General features: G+C 39.5%; 1 protein-coding gene across 1 annotated transcript; it reads right to left on the bottom strand.

Moving 5' to 3' along the window:
• Positions 1 to 886: 886 nt before the first annotated feature.
• LOC146710325 (intermediate filament protein ON3) lies at positions 887 to 9,405 on the bottom strand. The gene is made up of 10 exons (XM_085457735.1): positions 8,969 to 9,405; positions 5,304 to 5,512; positions 5,120 to 5,180; positions 4,559 to 4,654; positions 3,889 to 4,053; positions 3,171 to 3,296; positions 2,944 to 3,087; positions 2,740 to 2,816; positions 1,597 to 1,643; positions 887 to 1,439 (listed from the first exon to the last, which is right to left on the bottom strand). The coding sequence occupies exons 1-10, from the start codon at positions 9,278 to 9,280 to the stop codon at positions 1,321 to 1,323; spliced, it is 1,356 nt and encodes a 451-aa protein (XP_085313861.1). The 5' UTR covers positions 9,281 to 9,405; the 3' UTR covers positions 887 to 1,320.
• Positions 9,406 to 13,100: the final 3,695 nt, after the last annotated feature.

Consider the following 13,100-nt stretch of genomic DNA (forward strand, 5'->3'; position numbering starts at 1 on the left):
ATCACGTGACTTTTTCTTAAAGCGACACATACAGGCTTCGCTCTGTGAGCTTGATACATGCGCTGGTGGGTCAGTGCTGCTGGACCCATCACTAATTTTTGGTATTTAATTGAACACGAGCAAAGCTATTAAATACGGAATAGAAAATAGAAAACGTTTTTGCGTTCCATTCCACGCCCCCGGAAGTTTAATGTAGGACTGAAAATATTGGAAAGATTGTAAAACAGTCAAAAACGTAGCCCTTGTAATAACCGGAAATTTTGACTTATGGGTGGCTTTTTTGTGATTCTAACTATGCATTTTTAATGTGTTGGATAACATTTATATTAAATTGAATGTAGTAATAAAATAGTGACGTCTACAGGCGTGTTTAAAATACGTATTGTGGCAGAACTTCCTTCTATTACTTTGAATCAAACTTTTAACTGCTAGAAGTAGCGACCCTAAACTGGATGAAGCTTGATGGATGGATTGAAAGGTATGTAGTTGTTTGTTTTACTTTGCCATGGGACAAACCTCTAACCTCAGCAGGGGCTCTGGTATTTTCAGATACTGTATATTGTTAACTCTGGGTATATTCATTTTAACTGCTAGTGCATGCTCATGCTGTAATATTGTTTGGTCTTTTGTAACAGTGATGCTTAATTACATTGAAAAAGGGGAAGATGGGGCTGACTGTATAAAAATAGCACATTTTTGTGGGTCCTCTGAAATGCTGAATCTGTGTGTAGCAACGCGACAGAGACATCAATATAAATAAATCAAATGTGATGCATGATTAGCATGGTGTTTGTTATACTTTGAATTTTTTTTGTTGCTTTTACAGAAGTTTCAGAAACAGGAAAGAATAAAAACTCACGAACATTTTTGTTTATGATCACTTTATTTTTAAAAGCAACGAAAGAGTAACTTAGCCCCTCAAACTAAACTACTTCTGTAAATAAAGAAAGTTAATGTTCTTTATAGTAGCATAAAAAAAATCTCTTTATAACCAGCTATCCTAAACTCTAAACTCCAATAGTCGTATGACCTTATGATCTCAGTAGATATTAGACAGTAAATAACACAGCACTCTACCACAGTGGTTATCAAAACCCCATATGATTAAAGCTAGACTACTCAGCACACTAAACTAAACACATTTAAATCCTTAACAGTATTAGAAACTAACAACAAACCCCAGCACTACTCCCACTCGGTTTTGTCATTTACATCATTTGTGTTTCCATTATTCTAAGTAAAGTAATGAAATGTCCCGTGGAGCCCCTCACACATTTAGAGACAGCTTTTAGAAATCAGAGCGGACCAGTGAGTGTGCTCTCAGTGAATGCTGTATCTGCTGTTATCTCTGGTCTCAATTGTCTTTATCAGCAGCTTCGGGGCAGGAGAGCTGGAGGCACTTTGGTAGCCATTAGTGCTTTTAGTACTTGAAGAGAAACCTGAAGAAAAACACATGAAGATGTGTAAAACAGAATTTCATAAAATACAAATTCTCTGTCTTTATTAATGTAACCTCTCAGTCCAGAGCATCAAGGGCTTAGTCATATAAAAACATTCATATTCATACACTAAACTGCCTTAGTGTGTGACACTTACTGTAGTTGGAGATGGGCTGGATGTTGAGGATAGACTGTTGTCCAAGTCTGCAGAGGCAAAAAAGAAACAAAGAAAAGAAAAAGAGGTTATTTATATTTCTACTTTTGTGGACTCTTTAACTCTTCTGTTCCATCCTGGGCTGTAACCATGTGGTGTCAGATTCCCACCCGTAGAGGGCACTCTACCCTAACATTAACCTAAATTCTGTTTCATTTCATCCTGGTGTAGTTCTCACTGATGTCTCTATTATCGCTCTCTGTGGGGTATGATAGCCCTGTTGACCTTGAATTAGATACGCAGAAGAAAATGGGTGGATGAATAAATCATGATAAATCTCCGGCTTCATCTGGGAAACAAAGAGCTGCAAAATGGCTTATCAGCAAAAAGTATAAAAGTCATGAGCACCACAAAGGTTTATCTGGCATTAGCAGAAAGAGCTGAACCTTACAGCATTCACACAATAAAGACAAACAGGAACTAGTTGTTAGCAATACAAAAAACCTTCCATTGGAATCAGATCCTTGTCTGTTTCCACTGTTTCTAATTATTAATTTAAGATTTAAACTACATTATTATTATTGTGGCACACCGACAAATTAAAAAATGTTATTTATTGCAACATTTTCTTTGTATTCAGAGGTTTTCTGAGGGGAAATTTGGGCGCAGGAACAAAAACAGAGTATATAAAAAATCCAAAAAGAATTTAGCTCCACTGCTTCATTCACTCATCTACAGCGACGTCACATTTTTGTGAAGCTGTTTAATTTGCAAAATTATCATATGAATATTTGTATCCATAATATCAATTTTTAATTTAATCACTCTTAGTCTCAGTGCCGGTATGTCGCTGCCAATCTCATTCCAGTAAATCAAGCATCGAACTAAAATTACCCTAATGATGGTCATAATGGTGAAAGTCAGGCTCAAGGATACACACATCCATGCATACTCCATCCATGAGTATGCATAAATAAAGAAATGGTTTATGAAGTAGTTTACATTTAGTCAGAGTCAGCAAACATAAGATTATGCAAGTAACATTGTACATAAGCCCCTTGCAATTTATTCTTATTGGATTGGAAGGATGTATATTCTGGTGAACTCTCTGCAGTGGTAGAGTCTGAATGGAATAACCATAACCACCTGTCCTCCTCTCCTTCCAGCAGCTTCCTGTAGGTGGCGATCTCAATGTCCAGAGCCAGTTTCAAGTTCATCAGGTCCTGCAGGTGAAGACAGAATCAGTTTCACTTCACATAATTTCATTTCACTTATGTTCTATGTTTTCTTGTCTATCCTTTGTTTCTACTTATAGTTTATATTTTCCATCCATGTCTTCTCCTGACTCACCTGATACTCCCGGAGCTGTCGAGCCATATCCTGTTTGGATCTCTGCAGAGCTTCCTCCAGGTCTCTGATCCGAGCTTTGGCTTCTTTCACAGCAAGCTCTCCACGCTCCTCCGCCTCAGCCAGCTGGTTCTCCAGACTGGCACGCTGAAGAGAGGAAGGGAACAAGAGATCATCCATGAGGGACCTGAAATGCATTTTTCTGAGTTTAATGTTGCTTCCATGTGTACCTGTGCTTTGACCGCTTCTATCTCGCTCTGCAGGCGGCTGATCAGTCGGTTGATCTCGGCGATGTCTCCCTTCACGATGCGAAGCTCGTCCCCAAACTGGCTGGCCTGGACTGACATTTGGTCAAACTGCAAATAGAATAGCTGTGAATGGTACGAGGACCGCAAAAGAAAATTATTTCATGTAAAGGAGGGAATCGTGGACGTGCAGTGTTAGCACTGAAGATTATGCCTGGGACCTTTCTGTGTGATGTTTGCCTGTTTTTCCTGTGCGTGTGTGGGTTCTGTCCAGGTACTGTGTCCAAAGACACAGGTGTGAATTGTCTCTTTTTTGTGTTAGCCCGCAATAGACTGATGACCTCTCTGGGTGTACCCCGCCTTTCCATCTTGAATTGGATACATGGTTTCAGACTATTTTCAACCATCGGTTCTGCAGGATGTCAGTGAGCTAATGCTACTGATGTTTTCATCTCAGACACAGAAGCTTTGTGTGGGGCAGCCAGTCAGGAGAAAGTTGTCTTAAAGGGAGAAGAGCTAAAACAGTTACTTTGAGTCCTGGAAAAGCTACTTTTGTACAGTTCAAAATCTAGAACTGGAGCGTGACAGGACACATGTTTATGCAGGGGAACTCTGACAACCGCTTAAATAAGTGACTGTAAAGCGCTTGTGTTGTTAGCGTCACTCCTTTGGTCCAGGGATCATCCTGTTTTCTCTCCTTTACCTTATTCTTGTACCAGGCCTCTGCTTCCTCTCGACTGCGGGCTGCAATCTCCTCATACTGAGATTTGACCTCAGCTACGATCTGCTCCATGTTCAGACTGCGGCTGTTGTCCATCTGCACCACAACTGAAGTATCTTTAATGCTCGCCTGCAGCTCACGCAGCTCCTGGTCAAGTTGAGGGAAATCAAAGAGAAGCAGTCAGTATAAAAACCCGCAAGATCAACTATTGTCTCATGCATCTTCCTGCACTTGTGCCACCCCATGGGAAAAAAGATGATAAAAATATTTTACGTGTTGCTAATATGCTCAGCATATGGAATCACAATGTTAACACACAAACACACTGCATGTCTGGGCCTGTTTCAGTGATACTTCAGTGGTCTGAAAATCTCTCTGGTGACTTAGTGTGTTTTATTTTTATTAATTTAATTTAATTTATTATGAAGATCTCTAGAGAAGTCAGTTGACAACAACAAATGTTTCCGCAGGTTGGCATAAAAAGCATTTCAAAGGCAGACAGTGTTTTGAAGTTGACTCTCCTGTGAGTCATGATATAAAACAGAACAATGAACAAAGTGGAAATTGTAGCTTTATCCGAGAAACAACTGGAAACCAGAAAGGAAGAGTGTGCAAATCCAGGATTATGCCAAGCATGAGGACCTTTGTTTACCTCCTCATACGCGTTACGCAGGAAGTTTATTTCATCAGTCAAAGCTCCGACTTTATCCTCCAGATCAGCCTTGACCAAATAGGCTGAATCTACATCCTAAAACACACAGGGAAACACACAACTGATTAAAAGACACTGATTTTTGTGTTCAAAAATCCCCTGCACTTGGAGGAAATACTCCTGTTTGAGTCATCAGGAAGAACAATGAGCAGGATTTTGTTTATTCAGATTAAGAAAACTTTGAAGGTATGTGTGCAGACACCAAAATAATGTATTTTGACTTCTTTTAAAGAGCAATTTGAGACCCAAAGTTGGAGCCAGAAAAATTGGGAAACTTATAGTATGAAGTCAGAAATCTTTGCTGAGATTACTGTAATGTCTAAGAAATGACACAAGATGCTGCTCGCACAGCTGCACAGGAAAGTTGCTAAATTATTTATGGATTCTGCGTGTGAGAATACAGGAGAGAAAATCTGGACAATGAGGAAGGACAATAGAGGGGCTTGTATTACTCGCCACACCTGTATGAATGAACATGAACGGATGTGTCTATATGCCAACCTTTTTTAAGATAACAAAGTCGTTCTCCAGGTTGTTTCTCTTGTTAATTTCATCTTCATATCTGTGACAGGGAGAGAACAGGGTATTTTATTACAATAAAACATACACCTGTGTATGTCTGTGTAGGTTCTCAGCCATGCAGGTCGTACACCTGAGCTGAAAACTCTAAAGTGTCATTTTTTACTTGTGCTTGTAGTCCTCTACCAGACCCTGCATGTTTCTCAGCTCCCCATCCAGCTTAGTTTTGTCATTGTTGACCAGGTCCATCTGGCGCCTCAGACCTGCCATGTAGGCCTCAAACAGGGGTTCCACATTGGATCGGCTGACCCCCTGACCCTGCAGCAGCTCCAGTTTTGTCTCAAGCATCTTATTCTGCTGCTCCAGATACCGTACCTGGTGAGGGAAGAAGACCGAGATCATTTAGCATTTTCAAAGACACGGTGAAGGTTTGTCATAATGCACTTTTTGTTTCTGATCATCAGGATTGAAGGAACAGCTAGAAAACAAAAGTGACTCTATTATAAGATGTTTATCAACATAACAACTCTTGGAAAGTCTAGAGCTATGTCATTATGTCGTTTGGGTCGATTCAGTCAGGTCTTCCAGTGGGCATCTTATTAGTGGAGCTTTCATTACTCCAAGACGGGCACCAGCTATCCTCTAATTACAGTCTCTGAACTGGACCCATATGTCTGTGCCGTTGATTCCTTTTGGTTAAATAGACCAGTAGCACTCCACCCTCTCGACCAATTTGGGTCACTTCTGCCCCCCCCCCCCCCCAAAAAAAAACAACAACAAATAAACAAATAAACAAAAAACAAAACAGCATGGCAGCAGCCAACAGTCCAGAAAGCATTGGTGGCTTCTCTTCCAAAATCCAACTTTTAGTCCAGTTAATTTTGGTGCAGTGGCCAAACTACAACTGCTACAACTTCTATGTTCATACGTAAGCCACCTTTCTTCATAGATGGCAGAACTCTGCACTGATCATTGAATTTAAACTATTTTAAAGTCACTATTACCCCCAGTGTTTCTTAACATTTGGAAAATGGCTATTACAGCACATAGGTGGATTGTATGGCTCATTGCTCTTTTGTAATGTATTGCCTCATTGCTGTATTACGACACTGTTGTTTTTGCTGACAATTAATTCTTGTTTTTCTCCTTGTTTTTCACAATCTTCAGAAAAATGCTTTCAGTTAATAAATAGAGTTTTTGCTTTTTTCTTAAATAATTTCTGCTTCTACATTGAATCTCTTTAGATTTTCAACTAACTGCTTATTGTTATTAAGAAAATAACCATCTGTTTAACCATTAAAGACTGCAATCATCAGCAGCAGCTCCAGAATAAGGCACAGAGGAATGCCATAGCTCCAGCAGATAACCAGCTCGAGCTCAGTGTCAACACCTGAATATATTCCAGCCCTGTACTTGCCCGGCTCGTGTTTCTTACCTGCAGCCAGGTACATCCAGCGCCTATTATACCTTCCAACACAAAGCCTGTGTTCTGTTCATGACAGAATAACCTCCCTCTGAGACACAACCATACCGTGTCTAGTCTGATCTATCAGGTTACAAATTGAACTCAATGGGACGGAAATGGGACAGATAGCTTGAATATCCAGCATCCCAGTGCCATACATTCATGCAGTAAATGACCATTTAATCTCAGATGTTTAACTCCAACTTTGATGTTCACTGACGTGCAGCTTTAACTGGAGTCATTGTCTTACAACAAGTGAGACGTTGTCTTCCTGATGCATTTCACTAATTACTTCTCTGCATGAGAGAAGCAGCTCACTAATGTTTAATTTAAACAGTTCCTCCTAAGTAGGATTGGATTATAGTTGTCACTGCAAGGTCTGTTTATTTATCAATTCACTCAACTTTGCATTTTAGTAATTGTCCTCATCTGTAAGGGGGTCATTTTACAACATCCAGATTTTAATCCCAGGTTAAGCAGAAATCCAATCTTGGATAAATGAACAAAGAGGGGAAAACTGGGCTAGACATCTTTTAAAAGCCAGGTTGATTCTCGTGAGCTTCTGCAACAGAAGGTCTCTAAGAACAAGGACTCTTTGTGTGGGGGAAGTCACATAAGCCATCTCATTTACGGAGACGAATGGACGGTGTTTCCAAATGTTTTCTATGAACATTCACAATATTTGGTCTTATTCGGTGGATAGACTGTCTGGTTTTATTTTACAGCTCTGCAGAACTGCACACACAAAATATCAAATAAACTCCAAAAGCATTTAAAATGAAGATGTTTTGGTGATCTTTTAGTTTTTTAGCTACAATTTACACACTTTTAGCTACTTCAAGAGGTATTAAATCATTACCTTAGATTTGTCATTGATGTCATTGTTATTGATGTCTTCATTGAACTGAATAAAAATTCTTATTATTAATATGTTTTATTCACTAATTGAATCTTCACAAAAATATTTGCATATTTTTGGGCATAAAGTTCTCTGTACATTTCTTTAAATGTGCACAAAAGTAATAGAGGTACAGGACATCAGAGAATATCAAAGATTGTTAACAACCTTTCTGATAAACATTCTCTTTGGGAAACTATGTCAACATTCACATAGCTCAAAAAAACAGGAGGTTTATTTTGCACATTTGGACAAACGGGCTTCCGTCCAGCTCAGCTCTCTGTTTCTGTACGCCTGAAGTGAATCTCCGCTGATGTGAGAAGCCAACAAAGCCTCTATTGTGAAAGTGTTACCTACTCCGTGAGAAAGCAGAGATGTTCCCTAAGTAGGGTATCGATGTCCAGTGTTATCACAGGGCCGATTGCTCCTTCTGTGGGAAATGTGTGCAGCCTGTGTCCTTCAGGAACTTCAACAAGGCATCTTCTCATTCACATTTACTCCCCTATTTGCTTTTTCATAACACTTAGAATAGAAACTTAGGGTCCTATATATGCTGCCCACGATAATGTTATTTCTACTTTCAATTAGCCAACAAGACTGCAGCTTTTTCATAACATGTCTAATAAATCCACAGACTCATAAATGCACAATCTTGATATCCTGGGCATGTCAAAGTTCATCTGCATTGTTCATAAACAAGAATTTTACAAATAGCTGCAAAAGCCACGATGATGCAACCTTAAAACAGCTTTTCCACAAATGTATTTAAAAAAAAAAAATGTGTAAGTGATTACTGCTGCCAGCCCAATAATGTTTAACCATCTCCTATAAATGTTCTCCTGTAAATTTGGACAAAACTAAACAGCAAGAAGAAGAGACTGATCTGAACTTTAGACTGAACACAATAAATAAGAAAAGGCTTAAAAAATTCTAATACTACAAATTAATGGAAATAAATGCACAATATTGGTGGTGAGAAAAGGGATGAGTCACAAATACACAAAATGAAAAATAAATGTCATTTAAAAACTTGAATGAAATATAAAATTGTAAAATATACGCAACTAATGCGGAACCTGGCTGAACACTTTATATCTTTATAACAGTTCTTTGAGCTAGACAGTGTTATGTTCCTCTGCTGCATGAAAAACAAGTGTAAACTGAACTTGCTGTAGATAATTAGTTTGAAATTGGAATAAAACAGTAGCTTAATTTCCTTTTACATTGAGTCAGTTTTTCATTCAAACTGAAGAAGTTACAGCTGAAGCTGCTCGAGCTTTTTAGTCCTCGTAGTAGTACCACTCTGAAGTAATCTAAACATAAAGATGCATTTTTATACTTTACAGCTGTGTGATGTTTAGATAAGAGGAATGATAAAACTTTGAAAACTATAATGTATATTTTCTTCATAAATTATCAAAATACTTAGTAATAATTTCTGAACCAGCCTCAGCAGAGGTCCCTTTACCTTATCTATGAAGGTTGCAAAGCGGTTGTTGAGGCTCTTGATCTGCTCCTTCTCGTGGGCTCGGCTCATGGACAGGTTTGGATCGATCTCCAGGTTAAGAGGAGCCAGCAGGCTCTTGTTGACGGACAGGGATGCCAGCGGAGCCCCCAGGCCGTGGTGATGCCCATTGGTGCCCGCATACAGAGAGCTGCTGCTGAGGGAGATGCCACTGAAACCTCCCTGAACTGGACCGAAACCACTCAGCCTCCTGGAGCCGCTGCTGCTCCGAACTGAGTTACTGGAGCTGATTCGCTTGGTACGACTCAGACTCATGATGAAGCGAGATGGAGGATTAGATGAAAAACAGCTGATAAATGTTTGGATTGGCTGGAGATGACAGAGAGAGATGATGAAATTTGAATTGGACTGAGCAGAAAATGGACGACAGAAGCAGAAAGAGAAGTGAAACAGGTGAGTGCAGGATGTCTGAACACAGTAAGGTGTCTCAGGTGTCTCATGACCATTTAAACCTCCCCAGGGTGGAGCCAGAAGAGGAGGAGAGAAGCAGGGACACAACAGAGCTGTGGTGTAATATATCCAGTGTTTACAATTTAAGGCCAAAAAACTCTTAGTTTACAGCATTTTAACAATCTAAAGAGGAGACGAGACTTTGGACAAATTGTGAACTTCCCCTTTTGCTGACGTGACACACTGAAGACAAAAGGTCAATCTTCTTGTTTTTGTGTCAGTTTTCCTACTTTTTTTCTCACTTTATTGCCTCGAGAAGGTTAACTGACCTGAGAACATGTTGGTGTTTCCATAGTTTCAGTGGCCCAAACATTGCTAATGCAGCAAGCCAGTTATACGTGTTAAAGTGTTGATCTCTAATGCAGTTTTCTTCTGTGACTTACTACTTCAAATGAAATATATAATTTGGGTCAATTATGAGATTTATTGAAAATAATTTAGACAGCTGTTTGTTCTAGTTTCATAACTGGTGGGAACGTTAACTCGGCTGTTGAAACTGTGGTGTCAGTGGTTTGTCAAGTCACATTTCAGACATAGAAAGAGGTCATCGGTTGGAACATAGAGCAACACTGAAGTACATTGCTGTGTTCTGTGGTCTTCTAAACCTGCTCAATATAAGCGAGACGTGGTGACTTTTACAGAAAGACAAGCAGAAAGGATGGTAGCCTCATGCATCTTGCTGCACCGTGCATGAGCATCTTCACTTTGCTGCGATCCTTCCTGGCTGAGGACCTCTATAACATTATTACATCAGTACTTATCATCAAAGTATAAACTATTAGCAGACAGACAGGAGTGCTGGAGGGATATTTTTAGAACTGAACCTTTTGTGAAAGTAGAAATATCTCATGAAGAAAACACCTAAAATTCACAGAAAAAAAACGTTTGTAGTCAATATCTGAAAGTGAAATTAAAATATCAATGGAAAAATTAATGTGGCGAGTTGGCAGAAAAACTGGGTAAAGTTTGTATGTTCGGTCAACCAAGTTTTCTCATAGATATTAACCTGAAAAAGTTGGAGCCTGGAATTCATTTCCATTCACTTTTATGTAGTACCACATCACAAAAACAGGATATTGGAACGTAAAAGCCCTGAACCTTTATAAGAAAAGACACCTAAACAATGAAACAATCTTCTGTCAGCACCTGGTGACAGTGGGAAGGAAAAACACTTTTAACAAGAAGAAACCTGCAGCAGATCCTGGATCAGGGAGGGCCAACCATTTGCTGTGAGCAGCTGAGAGATGAGAAGAGAAAAGGAAGCACAGGACGACCGGCTGACCTTTTCATATGCCACTCTAACTCCTCTGTGTCACACATTTTAGCCAAAGTGGTTGGTAAGAAAAACCTAATTTGTTAACATGATCACAGAAGTTACATAAGGTTACTTGGATACTTGCTTATGCTAGCTCTGTTTCCACAAATGCACAGATTTTAACTGATTTCAAAGCAGTGAGGCAGAACCAGTGGCATCTTGTTCAGCCCTCTGGCCTCACAGATAGAATAAATAAAACATTCTGTAAGCTAAACACAGGTTATTATGATCTAAGCAGCTTACAGGCTGGAAAAATAAAGTCCCATCGATTTTGCCGTTGCTGCTGACTTCCAGACGGTTGCCCCAACCCCCAACGATGCCGGCCTTCTGCCTGGCTAAAGGTAGGACTCCAGCTTTTGCTGGCCAACCCTGTCAGTTTGTGTGTCCAGAGTGACTCAGTCACTGTCACCACGGCTGGTGTCACATCCTGCCACCTGTTTTGTTCACCTCCAGCCTTGCCTCCAGAAGGTCACCGTTACTGCTGATGCCAGCCCTCTGTCAAACCATTGTCTCCTCCCACTTCTTCGCCAGTCTCCAGAAGAGTCCTGTTTCTTCTCCCAACGCCAGCCTCCAGAGTTCCTCTATTTCAGTCACTGGCAAGCTGGTTGGCTTCCGGATTACTTGATCTCACTGTTGGCCTCTGCAGGTGAGCGTCTTGGATTGATTTTTGAGTTTCTAAGTAACAGCCATAAAGCTCAGTCCTTTAGTTAATGCCTTGGGTCCTCCTGTGCCTGCCACACAGATGTACCCGACACTTTCCTGTTTAGCTGATAGGCTCAGTCACTTCTTTGTGGTCACACTGAATAAAACATTAAGTTTATTTTCTAAATTTCATCATGCGATGTTTAAGAAAGGAGGATTGTCAGTGTTAAGCTCATTGGCTAATGACTTGTGACTGACAAGTTGAGCAGACCTAATTTTTTTTAATCTTGAAATGTCAAAACAAGATTTCAGAAAATTGTGGTGGTTACATCTGCTTTTAATGCTGTCTGTGTTTAGCACCATGGTTTCCTGACAGTTTTTCACGAGGCCAGAGGTGTATCCACAATGCACCTGTGCAAAAACCCTAAAAAACATGCTAGACTCTAAGTTTGACAAGCTCCAGGCTGTGTTGAGAGGATACAGGCAAGCTCACGACAAAACCCTTAACGCTACTGCTGGAAACTGTGGTTTAGATTCGGTTTAAGTGTTGCATCATGGCGCTCTGCACCAAAGAACATTTCTTTGTTCTGTTTTTTTTAAACATCCTTCACAGCCACCTTAAATTCATTTGATGTGGCTACATATCTGGTGGTATGCATGAAGAGAGAACACAAGAGAGAACAGTCAATAGCAAAACCTCTACATGCCCATCCCCTTTGACAAAGTTCTTATTTCCACAACCTCACTTATCAGAAAACACCAATCAGATTGTGATCTGATTATGATCATGCTGAGTCATTCTGTGTGGTTGTGTTTGCTCAGAGTTTCATTTTAAATGCTGCTCTCACCTTTTGTAATGTTTACAGTTACACCCTTATTAATTTAGCTTTTGTTTCCCATGTTTTGTCCAAAAAGCATGCAAAAAGGACAATGCAGATTTTTTCTTTTTTACATTGCTTTAAAAGACAAATGAGCTTATTGAACATGTAGATAGTTACACTGATTTAAAAAAAATCCCTATAAACATAAAAAATGTCCAAATCAGCATCTACATTTTTCACATTGATACTAGTACATAATAATAACAGACTGGTTAAGAATGTTTGACTGCAATTCTTTTTGGTAAATGCTACTTTCATGCATCATATATTACTCTATTCCACAGTATTCCAACTTCCTTATGTGTTCTTTTTATCTGAAAATTATTTACAAATACCCGACTTCATTTTCACATTTCATAAACAAGAAAGTCTTCGAACCAACAGCCAATAAGATCACTGCCTCATTGCCCTTTTCAACATGCAGATTACTTACTGAAATAAATAAGCATTGTTGTTTGTTTATATTGTTGACTGATTCAATGACTTTAAGCGTTTTATCAGAACAGAAGCTGTAAGAAACTGCAAGAGAGCAAAGAGTCAAACCTAAAGCTTGTGTGTGTGGCTTTTCTTACTCATCATCTACTCATCTAGCATTGGGTTTATCGTTGCCGTGATAGCAACCCACAAACAGGCTAAAGGTTTAAGTTTTTCATTTTGAAAGCCTGGAGAGGCATTTAAACGAAAAACACTCAATAGATGCAGGAGGAAAAAAATGTCACAAGCGCCTCATAACATGCTCTTTCCAGGCAGCACAACCACAGGCGTTGTATTTACTGAAACATTAGTA

The sequence above is a fragment of the Copadichromis virginalis genome, linkage group LG5 (genome assembly GCF_057382275.1).
Source record: "Copadichromis virginalis isolate Kocher_CV1m ecotype Utaka linkage group LG5, C_Virginalis_male_GT1.1, whole genome shotgun sequence".
Taxonomy (NCBI): domain Eukaryota; kingdom Metazoa; phylum Chordata; class Actinopteri; order Cichliformes; family Cichlidae; genus Copadichromis; species Copadichromis virginalis.